The sequence below is a fragment of the Bombus vosnesenskii genome, unplaced genomic scaffold, assembly GCF_011952255.1.
Source record: "Bombus vosnesenskii isolate JDL3184/JDL3185 unplaced genomic scaffold, Bvos_JDL3184-5_v1.1 scf7180000013304, whole genome shotgun sequence".
Classification (NCBI taxonomy): domain Eukaryota; kingdom Metazoa; phylum Arthropoda; class Insecta; order Hymenoptera; family Apidae; genus Bombus; species Bombus vosnesenskii.
This window is the reverse complement of record NW_022882953.1, coordinates 4,154,911-4,171,433: the sequence shown is the minus strand read 5'-3', so window position 1 is coordinate 4,171,433 and position 16,523 is coordinate 4,154,911. Positions and strand designations below refer to the sequence as shown.

At 36.9% G+C, this 16,523-nt stretch overlaps 1 protein-coding gene across 2 annotated transcripts in view; it reads right to left on the bottom strand.

The window, feature by feature from the left end:
* LOC117234299 overlaps nucleotides 1–7,640 on the bottom strand; it is a 55,572-nt gene extending 47,932 nt beyond the window's left edge. For both annotated transcript variants that reach the window (XM_033495376.1, XM_033495377.1), the window contains exons 1-2: nucleotides 6,306–7,640; nucleotides 4,432–4,657 (exon numbers count right to left, since the gene is read on the bottom strand). In XM_033495376.1, coding sequence (XP_033351267.1) covers nucleotides 4,432–4,657; nucleotides 6,306–7,127 — 1,048 coding nt within the window. In that variant the 5' untranslated portion in view covers nucleotides 7,128–7,640. The remainder of the gene's footprint in view (nucleotides 1–4,431; nucleotides 4,658–6,305) is intronic.
* Nucleotides 7,641–16,523: the final 8,883 nt, after the last annotated feature.

Genomic DNA, 16,523 nt, shown 5'->3' with positions numbered 1-16,523 from the left:
TTCGCAGTTCCATTGGATATTTTCAAGGAAACGTTTTAACGTTCGCTCGCGTCTGTTGTCAATCTCCATTCTCCTCTCTTTCACACTCCACCGCGACGGCGGCAGCGGAGCCGCCATTGATGGGAACTTCCCCGACAGCTTTTGGCTGGGAAATTGAATTTCAGATGTGCAAGCAAAATGGCAACGAATATCCGCGTCCCCGTTCTATCCGGTCCGAAACTTTCCATTCCAGCTCTGTCTTCTACGCCGATCGAATCGATGCTCGAGCTTTCGGACGACCGAATCTATCTCGTTCCTTTTCTCTCGCACCTCCGAATTATATGGAGCCCCCATTGTGAGATTCAATTAACTAAGCATTTAACGGTTCGTGGGTAATGCGCGAATATTAATTTGACTAGCCACTTTGATGTTTCGCTGAAGCTTAAACGCTGTTACGGGACCGATCAATTCGACGCTGATATCTATGCGACGCTGCACTTGTCCGATACATCCCCTTGATAATCACGCGGATTAAAATGTTTTAACCCCTTAACCTACAACTACGGACATAGCCCGTAGCAGATGATCGGATCAATCGTAAATATTACGGGCACTCTCGAACGTAAATCGTAGGTTAAGGGGTTAAGTCGAATAATGGAATTTAAGAGGTACTAAGTATGTAGGTAGATTTGAAACTGTTAATACTATTGAACGAAACTTTGTAAAAGAAGGAAATATTCGTGAATTTACAGAAGCTTATTGAACGAGTACTGTTTGGTATTGGTAATAGTAATGATGTGAAATGAAATGTTTAAAGTTAAGCAAAGAGTGTTTTATAATTTTTAGATGCAGAGCTGTCCAATTTTACGAAAGAAATAGAACATAAACTAGTTTCTCACTATCGACAACAGCAAGCTTCAGTAACGAAAAACCTTTTTCGATAATTTAAAACAAGCAAACTCGAATTAAATCAATAACTAAACTTCCTAGCAAATCCGTGTCTTAAGGTGACACATTCTATCGCAGGATTTGTTCTTTAAAACTTTCTTAGGACATTTTTTACCAAGAATTTATACAGCATTTTCCATTGCTATCTTGCACGCACATTTATCCTGTTTCAGCAACATCCATAAAACTTTTGTAGTGCAAAATCTCCAGCACGCTTGATTAAGACAAAAGGAGTCTTCTCGGGGTATTCGTGATTTCACCCATACATCCACCAAGTTCTATCAATTCCCTTTTGCAAATTTTCGTCAACCACAATTTATTCACACGATATGTTACGCGTATCGGAAAATGCATTGTACACGATACCATCCAAGTGTCTTACGTCTGACAGTTGCTGTCGTCCAATCTTGAATTTTCGGCGATACATCGCCACTGTGTCGAACAGGGTGTTCAAAGTTCGCGCACACGACGAACTTCTCTATAGTAGGCGGTCGTTACCGCAACTCGTAATTATATCCAACTCCGGTACGAACCTCACGAGAAGTTTTCCCTGACGGTTCTCTGTTCTCTCCTCACCTATGGTCATCCCGTGGATCAACGAGTGGACCGAGGTGGTCGACCAGTCCCGCAAAAACGGACGTTGAGCCAAAGTTGAATAACGATTCGCTATCGCTGATAATCATCCCTAAGTGCTGCGTCCGGATGATTATTAACGTTTCAGCAGAGGCGGCTATCCGTGTTCCCAGTAATCGATTTAAGCTATCTTTCCGAGGTTAATTTCATCAGGGAACATCAAAAGTCGATCGCTGGTGATGTAATAGCGCGACAGATTATATCAGGAAACCTCTGTCCCTGTGAACGCATATGCCCGATGAATTTTCGTGTCAAGCCGCTCGATAGAGAACAAAGAGGCGTTAGGAATATCATCGATCAACTTTATCGCTTTTAGTTGCTCCTCCCCATTTCGTTTTCCTTCTTCCCCCCCCCCCCTCTCTCTCCCCTCCCTCCCTCACTCCCTCCCTCCCTCTACATGATCGATAATGACGACACGTGGACGAAACATTGTCTCCCCGGTGGTCTGTATGCTTTTTCTGTCTCCCCTTTCGACCCCTGTAGTTTCTCTTGTATTCCCTTGGAGATCTTAGTCCCCTTCATTTGTTGAAAGAAGAGGAAGATTCTTCGAAAGAAGAAAGGAAATACAACGGCGGGTGAAAGAAGGTCTCGACGATTTTGTGTCATTGAGGATCCACGAGGAATTCTCACGATGCTAACAAAGGACAGCCGAAAGGCTTTAACAAAGGAATTAACGCGACTCCTCAAAACTGCGACCTCCCTGTAAAGTCTCTTTTCGAAGGTCCCCTCTTTCACGCGGACACGGCGCGCGTGACAAATACAAACGCGAAAAGCTCGAACTGGGAAGAAAGAGCGAAGAAACGGCAAAGAAAATAAGAAGGAAAGTCTGGACCTTGGTTAGCAGACTGGTTTACCCAGCGAACTGAACTGGTCCGGCTAACCAACTGACGGACCCTGGCTGGCTGGCTGGCTAGCTGGCCTTGGCTCGGAGTAATTAAGCGTTCCCGTTGGAAGGAGAGCAAGCCCAAAGTTCACCCTCTCTTATACATATATACCAATGACATGGTTACCCTCTCTCCACCCCGTGTCATCCCCATCCTTTAGTCGGTAGGTTCGTCTTGACTCAGCTATCGGCGAATCCATCGGATGACATTCACGCCGCGGTGACAAAGACGGACACGGCTAGGAAACGAAGGAGCGTGGAGAGACGATGGTGGGTACGAAGTGGTAGTGAGGTTAGGTTGGAGGAAGAGCTGGGTGAAAGGATAATGGATTCCGAAACTAAATGAAACGCGAGCACCCAACTCCGCGTCCGCGGCTAATCTCGAAACTTCGTTAAATGGCCGTAATTGCATCCTGCAACGACCCGCTTTCCCTTGTCTTCCTTCTTACACCGTTTCCGCGCCCCTCTTCGAGGGTGGCATTCCCAACGTTGCACAATCTTCACACTGGCATCTATGCTTTCTCTCTATCTCTCTATCTTGCTGTTTCTGTCTTTCCCTTCCGTTTCTTTCTTCGCTTCCCATGAATCACCGAAACGTCTAGAAAACTCGCCAATCGTGGATGGATACATCCACTTTGCACGAATTCGAAGGTGAATGAGAGAGAGGAAAGGAAAGCAGGCAGGCTCAAGAGACTGCTGGGAACTTCGATACAATTTGGCAGAAGTCCGATTGCCAGGCTCTTTAAATGCAGATCGTGGCATAGTAACGGGGCTTAGCTTCGTGCATGGTGCGTCTGTCTATCGAAGACGAATTTCGTAGAAATTAAACGACGATCGCGAGTAATGTGATTGCTCATGGATATCGAGGCCTCACGATCGAATTATATGATTGCTCGTTCTTGACAAAGTCGGAAAAGTTCGTCAATGTGAACGCTTAAAATCCGCAAAATTCTTAAAAAAGTTCTTAAAAATCTACAAGTCCATACGAAAGATCTTAAAAGATTCGCATGTTCCGTAAGAAAGTTCTTAACGTATCTAATCATATGTCTTTCGTCAACCACTTTTATAAACGTTTGTGAACTGTTTAATTAAAAATCCTGTTTTGTAAAAAAGAAAAATTCTATTCAAATAAGGAGAATGTTTCGTTCGATCCACAATTCAGTTCCACAGTTTTTAATTCTAAAAATAAAATACAAAGTTCAAAATAAAAGTTCAAAAAATAAAATACAACGGTGCTTCGAAAGATGTTCGCAATTCGAAATCCATGGCGAATGTTGTTCGTCATTTATTAAAATTATTAGATCTGCACTCGATATATAGTAAAGTACGTATCTGTTATCAGAAATGAACAAACGTAACTATTTAAAAATAAGACAATTATTTTTGAATCTTAAATACTCTTTCGCACAAAAATTCTCTTCAAGGTTTTAATGATTTCCACCTCATATCAAAGAATAATATCATACGCGCAACTACATACGGATAAAATCACATATCGAATCGAGCTCGAATCATGCACAGTGTTCTTCTTAAACCCATATTTTATCTCCACGAGCGCTGGTATCATCGAAAAATCGTTAGTACCTTAAATATCAAACCAAAACCTGGAATATATTTTATCTTCTATTACCAACGATATTTGCACGATCTGGCAATTCCATAAATTAAAGGTCCCAAAGCAGCTACAAATTTCCGGCTCTCCCAGAACACTGATTTCAAAGCACCGGTATTTCCCTCAGAAAATCAATCAAGAGGTGTCGATCGGGATTCGAAAAAGGCGAGCCAATTACATGGTATTACCGGAGAACCGGTATCCCCTTTTTTCCACCGAAACAGAGGAAACGATCTAAAGACGATTCGGCCTTGAGTCTTGGCAGTTATACGAAGGCACGTCACAAAGTGAGTGGCCACTTGAACGTTGCTCGTGGACGACGAAACCCGGACGACGATTCTCGAAAGCGTGTAATTCGATTAGCATTACGACGTACTTGTTCTGCCGTCAGGTAACAGCGTGTCGAGTGCATTCAGCGGATATGCCGAGCAGGTGATATTACTGTAACGCCAGAATTCTCGTGCAGACAGTTCCAACATCTCCCGAAAGACCTCTGCGCGACCCAGCTGGCAGGCGAGCGTCAATGGGGTCAGTCCGGCGGCATTCACGATCCCATTGCGAGCAGGAAGCTTCGGATGACGGAGGGCATACCCGAACATGTCCTGCGTTATACAGCCGTGCTATTGTACTCGATTTAGCGGAAATCTTTCTCGATGGTCTAAGAAAAACAGACCAGTACGCTGTGTGGTCTCTTGTTTAAGATGGTATTCTTTTGCGTTGGTTCAGTGATATCGACTTTTCTCTCTTTTTTATATATTCGTTGCAAGTAAATGAGGGATAGAATGTTCGCGCACAATATTGTAATATTAGATACGTAACGTAATAATGAAATAAGCGATGAAAATAAAAAAAAATGAAAATGAATATTATGAAGAAACTTGCGATATTGACTGTGCTACGGGGATTGAAAAAAAATGTGGTTTTATTTGTCTAAAATGTACACATATAAAAGCGTAATTCCTCTACTATCTTATTTTTTACTACCTTTTCAAAAGAATGAAGAAGTCACACGAGGTTAAAATCGTATGGGCTTGGTATTGCATGTGTACGTATGTATATATAAACAAATCAAATCGTAGTTAATCGAGTTTTCGAATACTCGATGTTCCATTTTTATACACCGTTGCTTTGTTATATTTAATTGTTTATCAATGTAGTACGAATTGTAAAGATACATACTCTCCCGAAATAACTTTCGACTTGGTCGGATCATGATTCCACGAAAACCGATATAACCTTGTGAAAATATGCAGATAGTTACGAATAAAAAATAAAAAAAATCTGGCAAAAATATTGGTAAATTGCAGCTTGAAATTTTTTCCGGTTCCTTTGAAAAAAATCAACATAGCGATCAATTTTTGACCGGTTTGCCAACAAATAATCTTTATTAGAGCTTTGTTACACCAATAACCGAGTAAACTATTTTCAATTACGTTATATGGAAATTACCCATACGCAGAATAATATTTATGGTGAGTCGATTAATTCACCTGTTCGTTCGATATATTCTGTCTGATATCGTGAATGCTACTTCGATTTTATCGTTTAAACCCGTATGAGGCTTATTAATCCTTTATCTTATAAAGCTTTTATGGCTAGACGAGTTAATTAGGTTTTTAAACACTACGACTACGTCCACATTTGCTAGATCGCGAAACCTTTTAAATTTTCGTCGATATGCTTCCTGTTTATCATGTATGAATTATAGTTAGGTATACTTATGCTATAGGACAAGGAATTCAAGTGCTCAGTGTTGTTTAAAAAATTTCTATAGAAAACAATCGTAAGTTATTGTTCAAGGTTCTCTAGACATACAATTTCAAATAATAATAAATATTTCTTCTTCGAGAATTATGATGCGATGTTTATGCAGAATAGATGCATACACATATACGTAAGAAGTTGTTCTGTCAATAATTTATTAAGGAAAATATCATAAAAATGTTTTCTTCGAGATCTTATGCGACTGAATGTGGTATAAAAGATGCGTATAATGTGGTATAAAAATGTATATAAAAGATAAAAGAAATAGCATCACATATTAACTATTACCACGAATTAAACCTTGAATAACGATATATACTTGTACAAGATATCGTTCGATTAACCAACTTACATATTATAGAAAAATATGCCTCTCAAAACAGTGAAATAGAAATATTCAAAGAATATTGTAGAAACAAAACAGTAATTCAAATGAACATTTGCTTAGAATAACGTACGATATAAGCAAATTTAACAAGTACATACCAATTTATCACAAACGACTACCATATGTAGTATCATGTTCCCAAAAGAGTCCTGCTCGTCGGGATCAGCGCCAGAGTCGAGTAATAAGTTGTAAACACTCTCGTTTGCACAGCAAGCAGCCCAGGCGAGGGGATACTCTCCCAGGTATGCTAATCCCTCGTAATCCGTATTCTTAGCTGGATTCGTTCGTTGTTGGTCCCTAGGCAGGAAAAAGCTGCCTATCGCCCTCTGAGAAATAATCGCGCCCGCCTCCACGAGATCTTGAACTAGTTCATTATTGTTGTACGCGATAGCGAGATGCAGAGCGCTAGCGCCGAGGTACTCCTCGCCCTCGACTACGTCAATAGCCAATCGTGGAAAGCACTTAAGCAGAATACGCGCTAGTCGTGTGTGTATCCTGGTATCGCATATAATCAGGACATGCAGGAGAGTCTCTCCGAGTGATCCTCTATATTGCATCTGCCAACATGCTTCATGATCGTTCCATTGAGCCAGAGGATCAAACTGTGACAAAGAAGCCTCTATTGGTAGCACAACCTGCTCGAGGTCACGGAATTTCCAACGTAGATATTCCGCCCGATTGATCGCCTGACCCTTCCCATCTGCGTACATCAGTACACCGAACTGTTCCCTGATCAATTTTTCCACTTCCGCTTGGCCACCTTGATTGTATGACTCGATCAGCTCGCCGCCCTTCTTGTAATTGGCCAGACGATACAATAGACATTGATCCTCATCGCTCGCATGACTGATCACTCGATCAAGGATCGAGCCAGCATTCACCTGGCTACCGCGACCTCGACACGAGCAGACACCACCCATTCAGACATCCCTCTTTACGCTCTTTCACGTCCTCCAAACGTCTTTTTCTTAACGTTTGTCCACTCTAGATTACGCTTTTTCTTCCTTCCTTTTTACTTCTTACCTGCCACTCTCGATAGGCCTACGATCTTTCCACGATCCTTTCCTTCGGTTTATCAACTGCCAGCCGAATGGGATTCTCGTCGAGTGCTTTCAGGTATCCTCCAAGATAAGGGTTCTTCCATTTTTCAACAGTTCTATCCTGGTGGACGGGGTTACTTCGCTGTGTGGCTAACCGTGATCGACTCCCCCACGCTGGATACAACCCTTGAGAGATTCCTTCGTGCCGACGAAAGGTGGCACACAGGTGGAAAACCGTTTTCAAGCTATAGCAACCAACAGTGTACGCCCGGTGGTAATCTATAAACAGTGCCTGGCTCCGCTTGATACGGGAGAGTCACTGAATAATGTCTAAACTTTCGGCTCTGTGTCAAAACCTATTTTTCTCGTCAATACGGCCTTGAATAATATTTCTCTAAGACATTATTATTTTTATTACTTATCTATTTTTTCATAAGGCTATCGTAAGTTTATGCTTTTTCGCTTTTTCATTCTCTTTTTCTTGGAACATCGGCTTGTCGATAGTTTTCGCGTGAAATGCAGTTCGAGAGTGACGAGCGAATATTCGCTCCACTTTTCCTTCGCTCGACCTTAACACAGATTGTGACGTCTGAATATTATGTTCCCGCAGATAATTTTAGAAACCGATTAAGAGAATGCGCAAAGCATTAAAGCAGTGGACGTGACTTGCAAAATATGAAGACAAAGCTGCACGAAATTGATGGAAATATTCGCTTTCTGTGATTCCAGATTCATTTCATTGTATGAGATTAGAGAAAGTTGTGAGTTTTTTCTTTTTATCGAATACAAGGAATTTTTACTTTTCGAAAACAATTTTTCATAATAAAAATTCAATTTTTCAAAATCATTGTCTATATGTGTATATATATATATATATATATTTACAGATATCCATGCGTATAATATCAATTTTCTTCTTATTTCTTTTTGTATAATTTCAGCTTTTATATCAATTTTTGATCAGTTTTATTTCAATAACTGTTCATAATGAAAGAATAAGTAGCAGCGTACATAAATTTATTTTTTAACAAAATATGAAGGATCCGTTGTTAGTATGCATGTCTTCTCGCTCCTGTGTTAATTACACTTTCTCTTTACAACATTGAAAGTCTTTCTGTTTATTATCACGAAAGCAAGATTGGAATCTAAAAATTCCAAGAACATAGTGAATGTAATAGAAATATTATGTTTCCCTCTGTAAAGACTTTTAACTTCGATAGGACTTTTAACCGCGATAACAGTTTAACGATGAATCTTTTACGGAAAGAAACGAACAATGTTATTCGACAGCGTGCTATGATTGCGTGATTGTGTCGCGACATATTGTCGTCGATTGAATGAATGGAACCAGGGAAACGCCTTTCTGAATGGATGTGTACGAGAAGAATAAGAGCAGATCACGTGCAAATCATAAAAAAAATCAATGAAAGAAAAATGTACATTTAGCGTAGTTTAACAACTTGTGTTTCGCTTGTCTTTTTTCAAAGAAAATAATGTTTCGTCTGTAGGAATACGTAACGAATTGACGTGTTCAGGTTATATCGTAAACGCGAAGAATGAATCACACGTTAACATGTACTATGTTTTTTATGATTTGAAAGAAAGTCAATGATTATAATTTTATATAATAGAGAAGAAATTAGTAAAGTTGTATTTAAAATTTTCGAACAATTTCATATTAAATTTTATTTAGTTCATAATCAAGTGGCAAATTATTCAATCAATATCACTTGAACCAGTCAGGAGTTAGTAAACTGATTATGAAATATTTCCTGGGAATAAAAATAGGAACTATGGTAAAATGTCTTGGAGGAATATGCATTCGGAAACGTCCTGCCATATTGAAGATCGGAAAGGAATTTCACAGTCTTAATGTAACTTATCAATTACTTAAAGCAAACTTTACTATTCGCTGTCCGTGAACTGTAATTCATTTGTAGAATCGTTTAATCGATAATGAAACATTGTTGAGTAAATTTATATCTCACAACTTAAATATATTTGTAATTGCGGAATTAATAATAAAGTTTAGTTAAGAAGTAAAAAGCCATTGAGCGATAGGAAAATTAGTTTTGCCAAAATTTGTCCCAATCTTGTCAAAACTTAAAAACAGAACATACTGAATCAGTTATTATCAATGCGAAGATCATACAATAGGAGGTAGTTCAAGGTATTTCATTAACGAGTGAAGTCTTGTGGAACAATGAGTGACATTTTGTCACAATAAGATTTATTTTACATGATTATTAAGTAAATTACATCAAGAACGTAATCTGTCCTCGAGATGTTCAAAGTGATTTCCTGACAGTCATCGTATATGATAAAGCTTCTGAATGTTTAGACGAAATTGAATAATCAGAATATTGGAATAATTGGAAGCTTCTTCGGAGAAATCATACCTTTCCTTCGTTTGAATAATTAATCGAAATTTTTTTATTTTAACGAAAGTTAATTCGCAATATTACGTTACCGAATCAAAGCATATTATTACTATGCAATGGTTCAGCATCTAAGTGCTTATATTTTCGTTATCCATAAAATTAGAAAATTAAAGGAAGAAGGATTATTCATACATATCTATTAAATTCGAGGAAATGACTACTTCGTATTTAAAGTTTTAATTAAACGTCGAAGAAATGGAAATGCCTCATTCTGTCCGAATAACGTTCTTTTATTAAAATTTCGAACCACGACTTTCAAATATAGCTCCGATAAAAACGGAAATAATCACAATTTAAAGGAAGCGAGTTGAAATGGTCACGATGCATTGCTTTATTCTTTCCGCGAGCAAATCATGCAGTTCAAGCTCGAATGTTCTGGACACGTCACCATTTGCAGGTACACTGCATACAGTCAAGGAGAAAATATACGTGTGTAAACGGACGGTGTAATTACGATATTTTCAGTCGTGATGACTCAACATTTGCGTCGCACAATGGTGCTGGTACCAGTCTCAGAGAAGCACACTTACTATCATTGCACCATTAACCGATAATGAGAAACAGCCTGACGACATATTATCTAAGAAATATTCTGTCGAACACTCTTCACGCAAAGTTTTTGTCGTTGTCCATAGATACCAATCAATGTCCTAATTTCTAATAAGGGAACAAATATTACCTTAAGATTACGTTCCAGACAGTTGCGTAATCGTACAATCGCTTTTTCTTGATACATAATTTCATGTTAAAGTAATTGTAAATTATATACTACAATATAGTAGACTTAAAACTAGGAGAACTACTAAACCGTCTAATGATATGATCAAATTGTTGGATCCTAGCCAAAATCTGCTGAACCTCCTTCGATTCCTGATATCTACAAAATTGTATTTAAAATTATAGATTGTTAACTGTGCTGCTCTGCTAATGACCTCCGCTGTTGAAGCAACGTTAAATGTATATAATACAATCAAATTATCAACACCGTTCGAAATAGCTGACTTGCAATTTGACAAAAATATTCGACGTATACATATTGTTCACTAACAAAGTTACGTAGGTATACAGGGCATTTCGTTTAGTTGGAAACGATGGAATGTTTCACAAGTTGAAGTTACCAAAAAATTGTTCTTACAGAATAGTTTTACAAATTCTCTAACCAAGTTTCCAGCAAAGATGTTTTCCTAAACACGTGCAGGGAATTTCAATACCTTCCCGCTAAACTTCACCGGTGTAGTCTATAACCAAAAATAAGAAAAAGATATTTTATAAACTCCTGCTCCTAAATGCTTCGTTAGAAATTACAATAAAAATATGAAACGACAATAGGATACTTTCTTCTTCGATATCACATGGGAGTTGATTATCGGTTCGCATTATAATATCATTTCAAATCGTAGCCTGTTATTAAGAATGCAAAACTGGCATCTATGGGAAATATAGTCTATTGTGTTACGAATTTCTTGTTGGAAAATGGAAAGGAAACTGTCCTTAATTGCGTAAATAGGTGCGAATTAATATACGAATATAATAAATATATATAATAAATATAATAAATAGTAATTCTTTGCACTAACTCTTGATGCGTATTAATTTGTGTTTCGTAAACTTTTTCTATCACAGTTTCTCACAAGTGAAAATCCATTGGTGAGATATCTGGTGATTTTAGTGGCCAAGAAACAAAATAAGAATCAGACCAAAGTATAATTGTTAGAAGGTTACTAAGAATTTATGATTGATTAAATTGATTGTTTAAATGATTAGTTAAGATTTATATAGCGATAAGTAAAGAATGAGATTAGAATAAGTATAATGTAAGGAAGGCAATTATATAGAATTTGTAAGGAGTCATGCATAAAATCGGGAGCCTCCCAAAGCCGAAAGGCAAGAGGTAATAAATATAAATACAAATACAATATAGCATTCTTCTCTTAGCCTTGCTTATAAAATATAGTGGAAAAGTTTTGCGGAAAAAACTGAGACTTGTATACAATTCTTTTCTTCTGAATCAAGCTTCATTTCCAAGAAATATTCCTATATCATTAATTTTTTATCCATAAAATGAATCGCGGTTGTACCTATAGCAAGCTAAAATCCGATTGCGTCATATTAACATTATTCAGCTCGGGTATAATGCAGCTACTACGATCACGTAGACTAATGTAGACTATTTTGTAAAACTGGGTAAACAAAGAGACTTCAGTGGAAGTCTTGAGTCAAGCAAATAAATTTAACGTTGTGACAAGAATCCTGCGAAAACGTATTTATATTTAATAGCGAAACTCGTTCCTCCTTCGTTTCATCAAGCACTACGATTGTAAGAACGTTAGACGTTTATCTCTTATTTGTGCATATATACATTTCCACTCGCAAATTATTACTCGCTAACGACAGAGAAACCCAAGTTTACTGCAACTACATGTACAGATATTCTCTGAGTTAACAGCTCTGCTCGTGAATGAGAAGTGGATCTTATACGTCCATAAAATGGAGGAAGCTTATTCGAACTTTGCTCGTAGATCATGATATCTAATCTCTAATTTCGCTTACACGCAAGAAATTAAAATTATGGATTACATATATCGTTCTTCACCATTGGAAATTGCGATTATCGAAATGGAGATCATTAACAAAAGACTATCCTTACTTGGAACTAATATTTATAAGACTAGTACTTTTTGAATTTCACTTCCTGGAAATGATGTAGGGATAATAACGAGTACAAAAGTATAACTAGAAAATGAAAGAAACTAAAAGCAGATGACGGAAATGACAGTGACACAGGTGAGGTAAACAAAGATAACAGTTATCGTTTGAAATAACAGTTAAAATAGAGTGCTTTAAAAAATAAATGGTATTAAGAGAAAATTTATATTAATAACATCATTAATAGATCAATATTATGGCAATGAGCACAAAGGTGATTTTCTACAAAATAATTTGATTTGAACCTACTACATAATATCATACATTACACATGAAACATGTAATTACAGAAACGCAATCTATTCCGTTTTGTTATTCTTTAAAGTAATCGAACGAAGTACAAAAATCATATCTCGCAACCAACGGTCTATCACTTCATTTCTGCGAGTGGTGCAACTGATAAAACAAGAAGATAAAAAAGAGAACAAAAAAGAATAGAGAAAAAAAATAAAGAGGAACTGTCGTCGTTGCAAAAGAGATCATACTAGAAAGTCATTCGCGACGAAAATCAGGATATCGACGGGCACAATCGTAACACACGGCTTTATGGTCTCCGATAAAACACCGGAAATCCTCGTACATTTAGAACGCAAGCCACGTTGTTTACGACTTTACGAGACACCAAATTAACGCCGACGCCTGGTCTTCTCTTCGAAATAAATCTACGCCAACTGATGATCGTTCGATTCATTCTACACTTGAATTTCACGATTTCAACGAGCCATCACGGAGAAACGCCGCGAAATGGAGGAAGTAAATCGTTCGAGCATTATTACAGGATATCGGAAAATTGGTAACACTGCTTTGTCGCCTGGCCTATCGCAAATCGATTTTATTTTATTTTTCAAATCATTGTCCGATGTGCCTTTGTTGCTATTAATATAACACATCAATTATCGATGATCGCCACGTTTCGAACATTATGTCGAATTCTGGCGAAAATATTACGTAACAGTCGAACACGTCGCGTGCGTAAATTTTATTGAATCGCATTATGCAAAATCGCAACGAAAATGTAATACATATTTCTCGAACGATTTCGCTTTGTTAACTCGATGCACGATCAAACCGATCACTCATGGTTGCTCGAACACCATTCCAGATTTTCTACGTTATAAATCGTAATCGTACACTCGACTGGAAAGATCGGAGGAAATGGACACGAAACGAAAAACAACAATGAAATACGACATCACGGTCGATCCAGGGGGCACATTTTCGCGAAATCGGTGCTGGTTTCCAAGCAAGTGTAGCATCTCGAAAATTCGACGAAACATACGTGCAACGTCGTTAATGAAACTTCCCATTTATATTCCACGACCGTATGATCGTTTAACGTGCGTCGTAACAGCTCGCATAAGTACTCACGATTCACACTGTAGGCCATTTACTTGCACGATCGTTTGAAACATTCGCGTATTCAATGACCTGTTGGAATTGCATCATTGGCTAAGAGGAACTACGTGGTTTCGTTGACAAATTCTCCATTCGTCGACGATTACACGATCGTTTGTATCTGGTTGCAAAAAAATTGCCACGTTGTCGAATGTCTGGACCCGTTAATAATGACTTTTGAAATTCATGAAGTGTCACACTTGCACATGTTCGGTGAAAACAAGGTTAAAAGTATACACTCTTCTTATTCTACAATTACAACCAGTTATTACATTGCTATCGCATGTACAGTTAACCTTTCCTTGTGGTGATATGAAATAATCAGTTATATTTGCATATCTGCAAAGGTATCTTTGACGTGCGTTTTTTACGTAATGTTTGTAAAAATGAATTGAGGTAAATTGTAAATCGTAGAACGTGCAAATCAATCTGGCATGAATGACTGACGTTTAGATGAACAAGAATTTTTTAATGAAATTGTATTCATTCGCAATGTTATTGAAATTTTGCGAACGTTTACTAAATGGAAACTTCCATTTTGAATACCACGACAACATTAATTATTAAATCGCGTTCCTAATGTCTTATTCTACTTTATATAGCGATATATTTTGCATACTAATGTGGCTACGAACGCTGAGTATGTGGTGCGACCACCGGCCATATTTAGGTTATGTTACTTTATCCTTATATTATTATATTAGATAATATATCTCTAATACTATCAATTGCAATTTTATGGAAAACTTATTGGAAAACTAACAATTTTATTGCAAATTTATGGAAAACTTACAAAAACACCTACCTTAATAAATTTATTTTCTAAAAATGAAGCAACAATGGGTTATAGTGGAAAAGAATGTTTGTTTCGCTACTAACCTTCATTTCTATTCCCTGCATCATTGACTTCTAAAACATCTTGTACATCATCTTGTGTCGTAGGGGAACACGGAGAAATCTAATTCACCTTTGAACCAGAATGGACTGATTACCGCACATAACAATTCAAGGTAGACCAACGCACGCACAGACATCATTAGCATGTATGTAGTTAATGTAGCTATACATATCTACAAGTACAGGAGTACCGAGTGAGATTAATTATCTTTGAAACATTACCAAGGTTATTTGTAATATCGGAAATACCAAATCATTCGATAATAAATAACATGATTGATGACATTGTTTCCTATATTTGAATTTATTTCCATGATATGTAACATTGTCTCGATATTTCAAGAAAACGAAATATACATATTTTCCAACGATTGTATGCAGGGCCGTTTACACAGAAGATGTAACAAGGTTATACAGGAGCCCCGGAAAAGGACAAAATAATTAAAAAGAAAAAAATTAGAACGAAAAGTTTTTAATTTGTTAAAATTAATTTCATTTCGTAAACTCTGCCAGAATGTGTGCAAAACGATTAAACGCACATGTTATATTAACTATTGATAAAAATATTATAAAAAATTGAAATTTTTTCAATATTATTGATGATATAACAATAATAAGTTACATGTTTAAATATGTTAATGTTTATTTTCTTATTTTTTGGTGTTATTTTCTTTATTATGTCTATTTTTCTTCATTTTTTCAAGAAAATATGCTTTTTTACCGATAAGGAATTATTTGGGACTCCAAAATATTTCTTGCATCTGGTCCCCTTATTAAAAGGGCCAATCTTGATTAGAAGTAAGTGAAACGGTGAAACTGATTTACGTATGTACATAATTTCATTCCACTATAATTAACGGCGCACTGTGATTATAGACTGATTGGTTAGAAAAATTAAACTCATGAATAAACCGATGCTATCCATCGATGAATTCGCAACATCAAGGATCTGTAGGAAATTTACCTTCCGTTCAATTATAAATATTTCCTTTGGCAAGAATACAATATGGTATTGTAAGATCAATTATTTCAATAAATTATTTTATATAATAGAAGAAAATGATTGAATATTATTATATACTTATAATATTTACAATACTTTATTCTACCACGATAGTATCTTGGATGAATTACATTCGATTTTTACAAAAATCTCCTCCATCGCAATAAAATCGAAAGGTAGAGATTTAAGGAATTATTAACAGATTTCGTACATATCTTACCAATCTTACAGATCTCTTACCAAACATGGACAAACGGAATCAGTAATTCTGTATTTGAAACAGTAATTATTGAATTTCATTGCTATAAAATTCTCCTCGGTATTCCAGTTCAGATGCGCATGCACAATAAAGGTTGGAAATGTAATGCGTTAAGTCCATTTCATAGAACAAATAACATAGCTGTGGCTGACTTTTACGTCTTATAGTATCATTAATTCTCCAACATATTTATTGCAAATAATCGTAGCTAGTAGTTAACGCAAAATCATACGTTAAAAATTCGCAGAACGGAGAAAGAACTTGTTCATCATATTCACAGTATCATCCATAGCGTTCTCTATCATTATCACATCAACAACGTCAGTTTGCAATTCTCTATGAAATTAATTATAAAGAATAATCGCGATCATTCTGTTTACACAGTTGTTGAAGACGATAGCGATATAGCAGAATGTATTATAGTAGAATGTAAATTAGTAATACCGGGAAAAAACGTTGTGCTATGAGTCAAGCAGCGCGCCGTACAATCACGTGACCAATGGTTCACGTGATTACGGCGAGGTGCATGATGATTGGTCGAGCAGCAGGCGAACGATCACATATAGAGTGGCGCG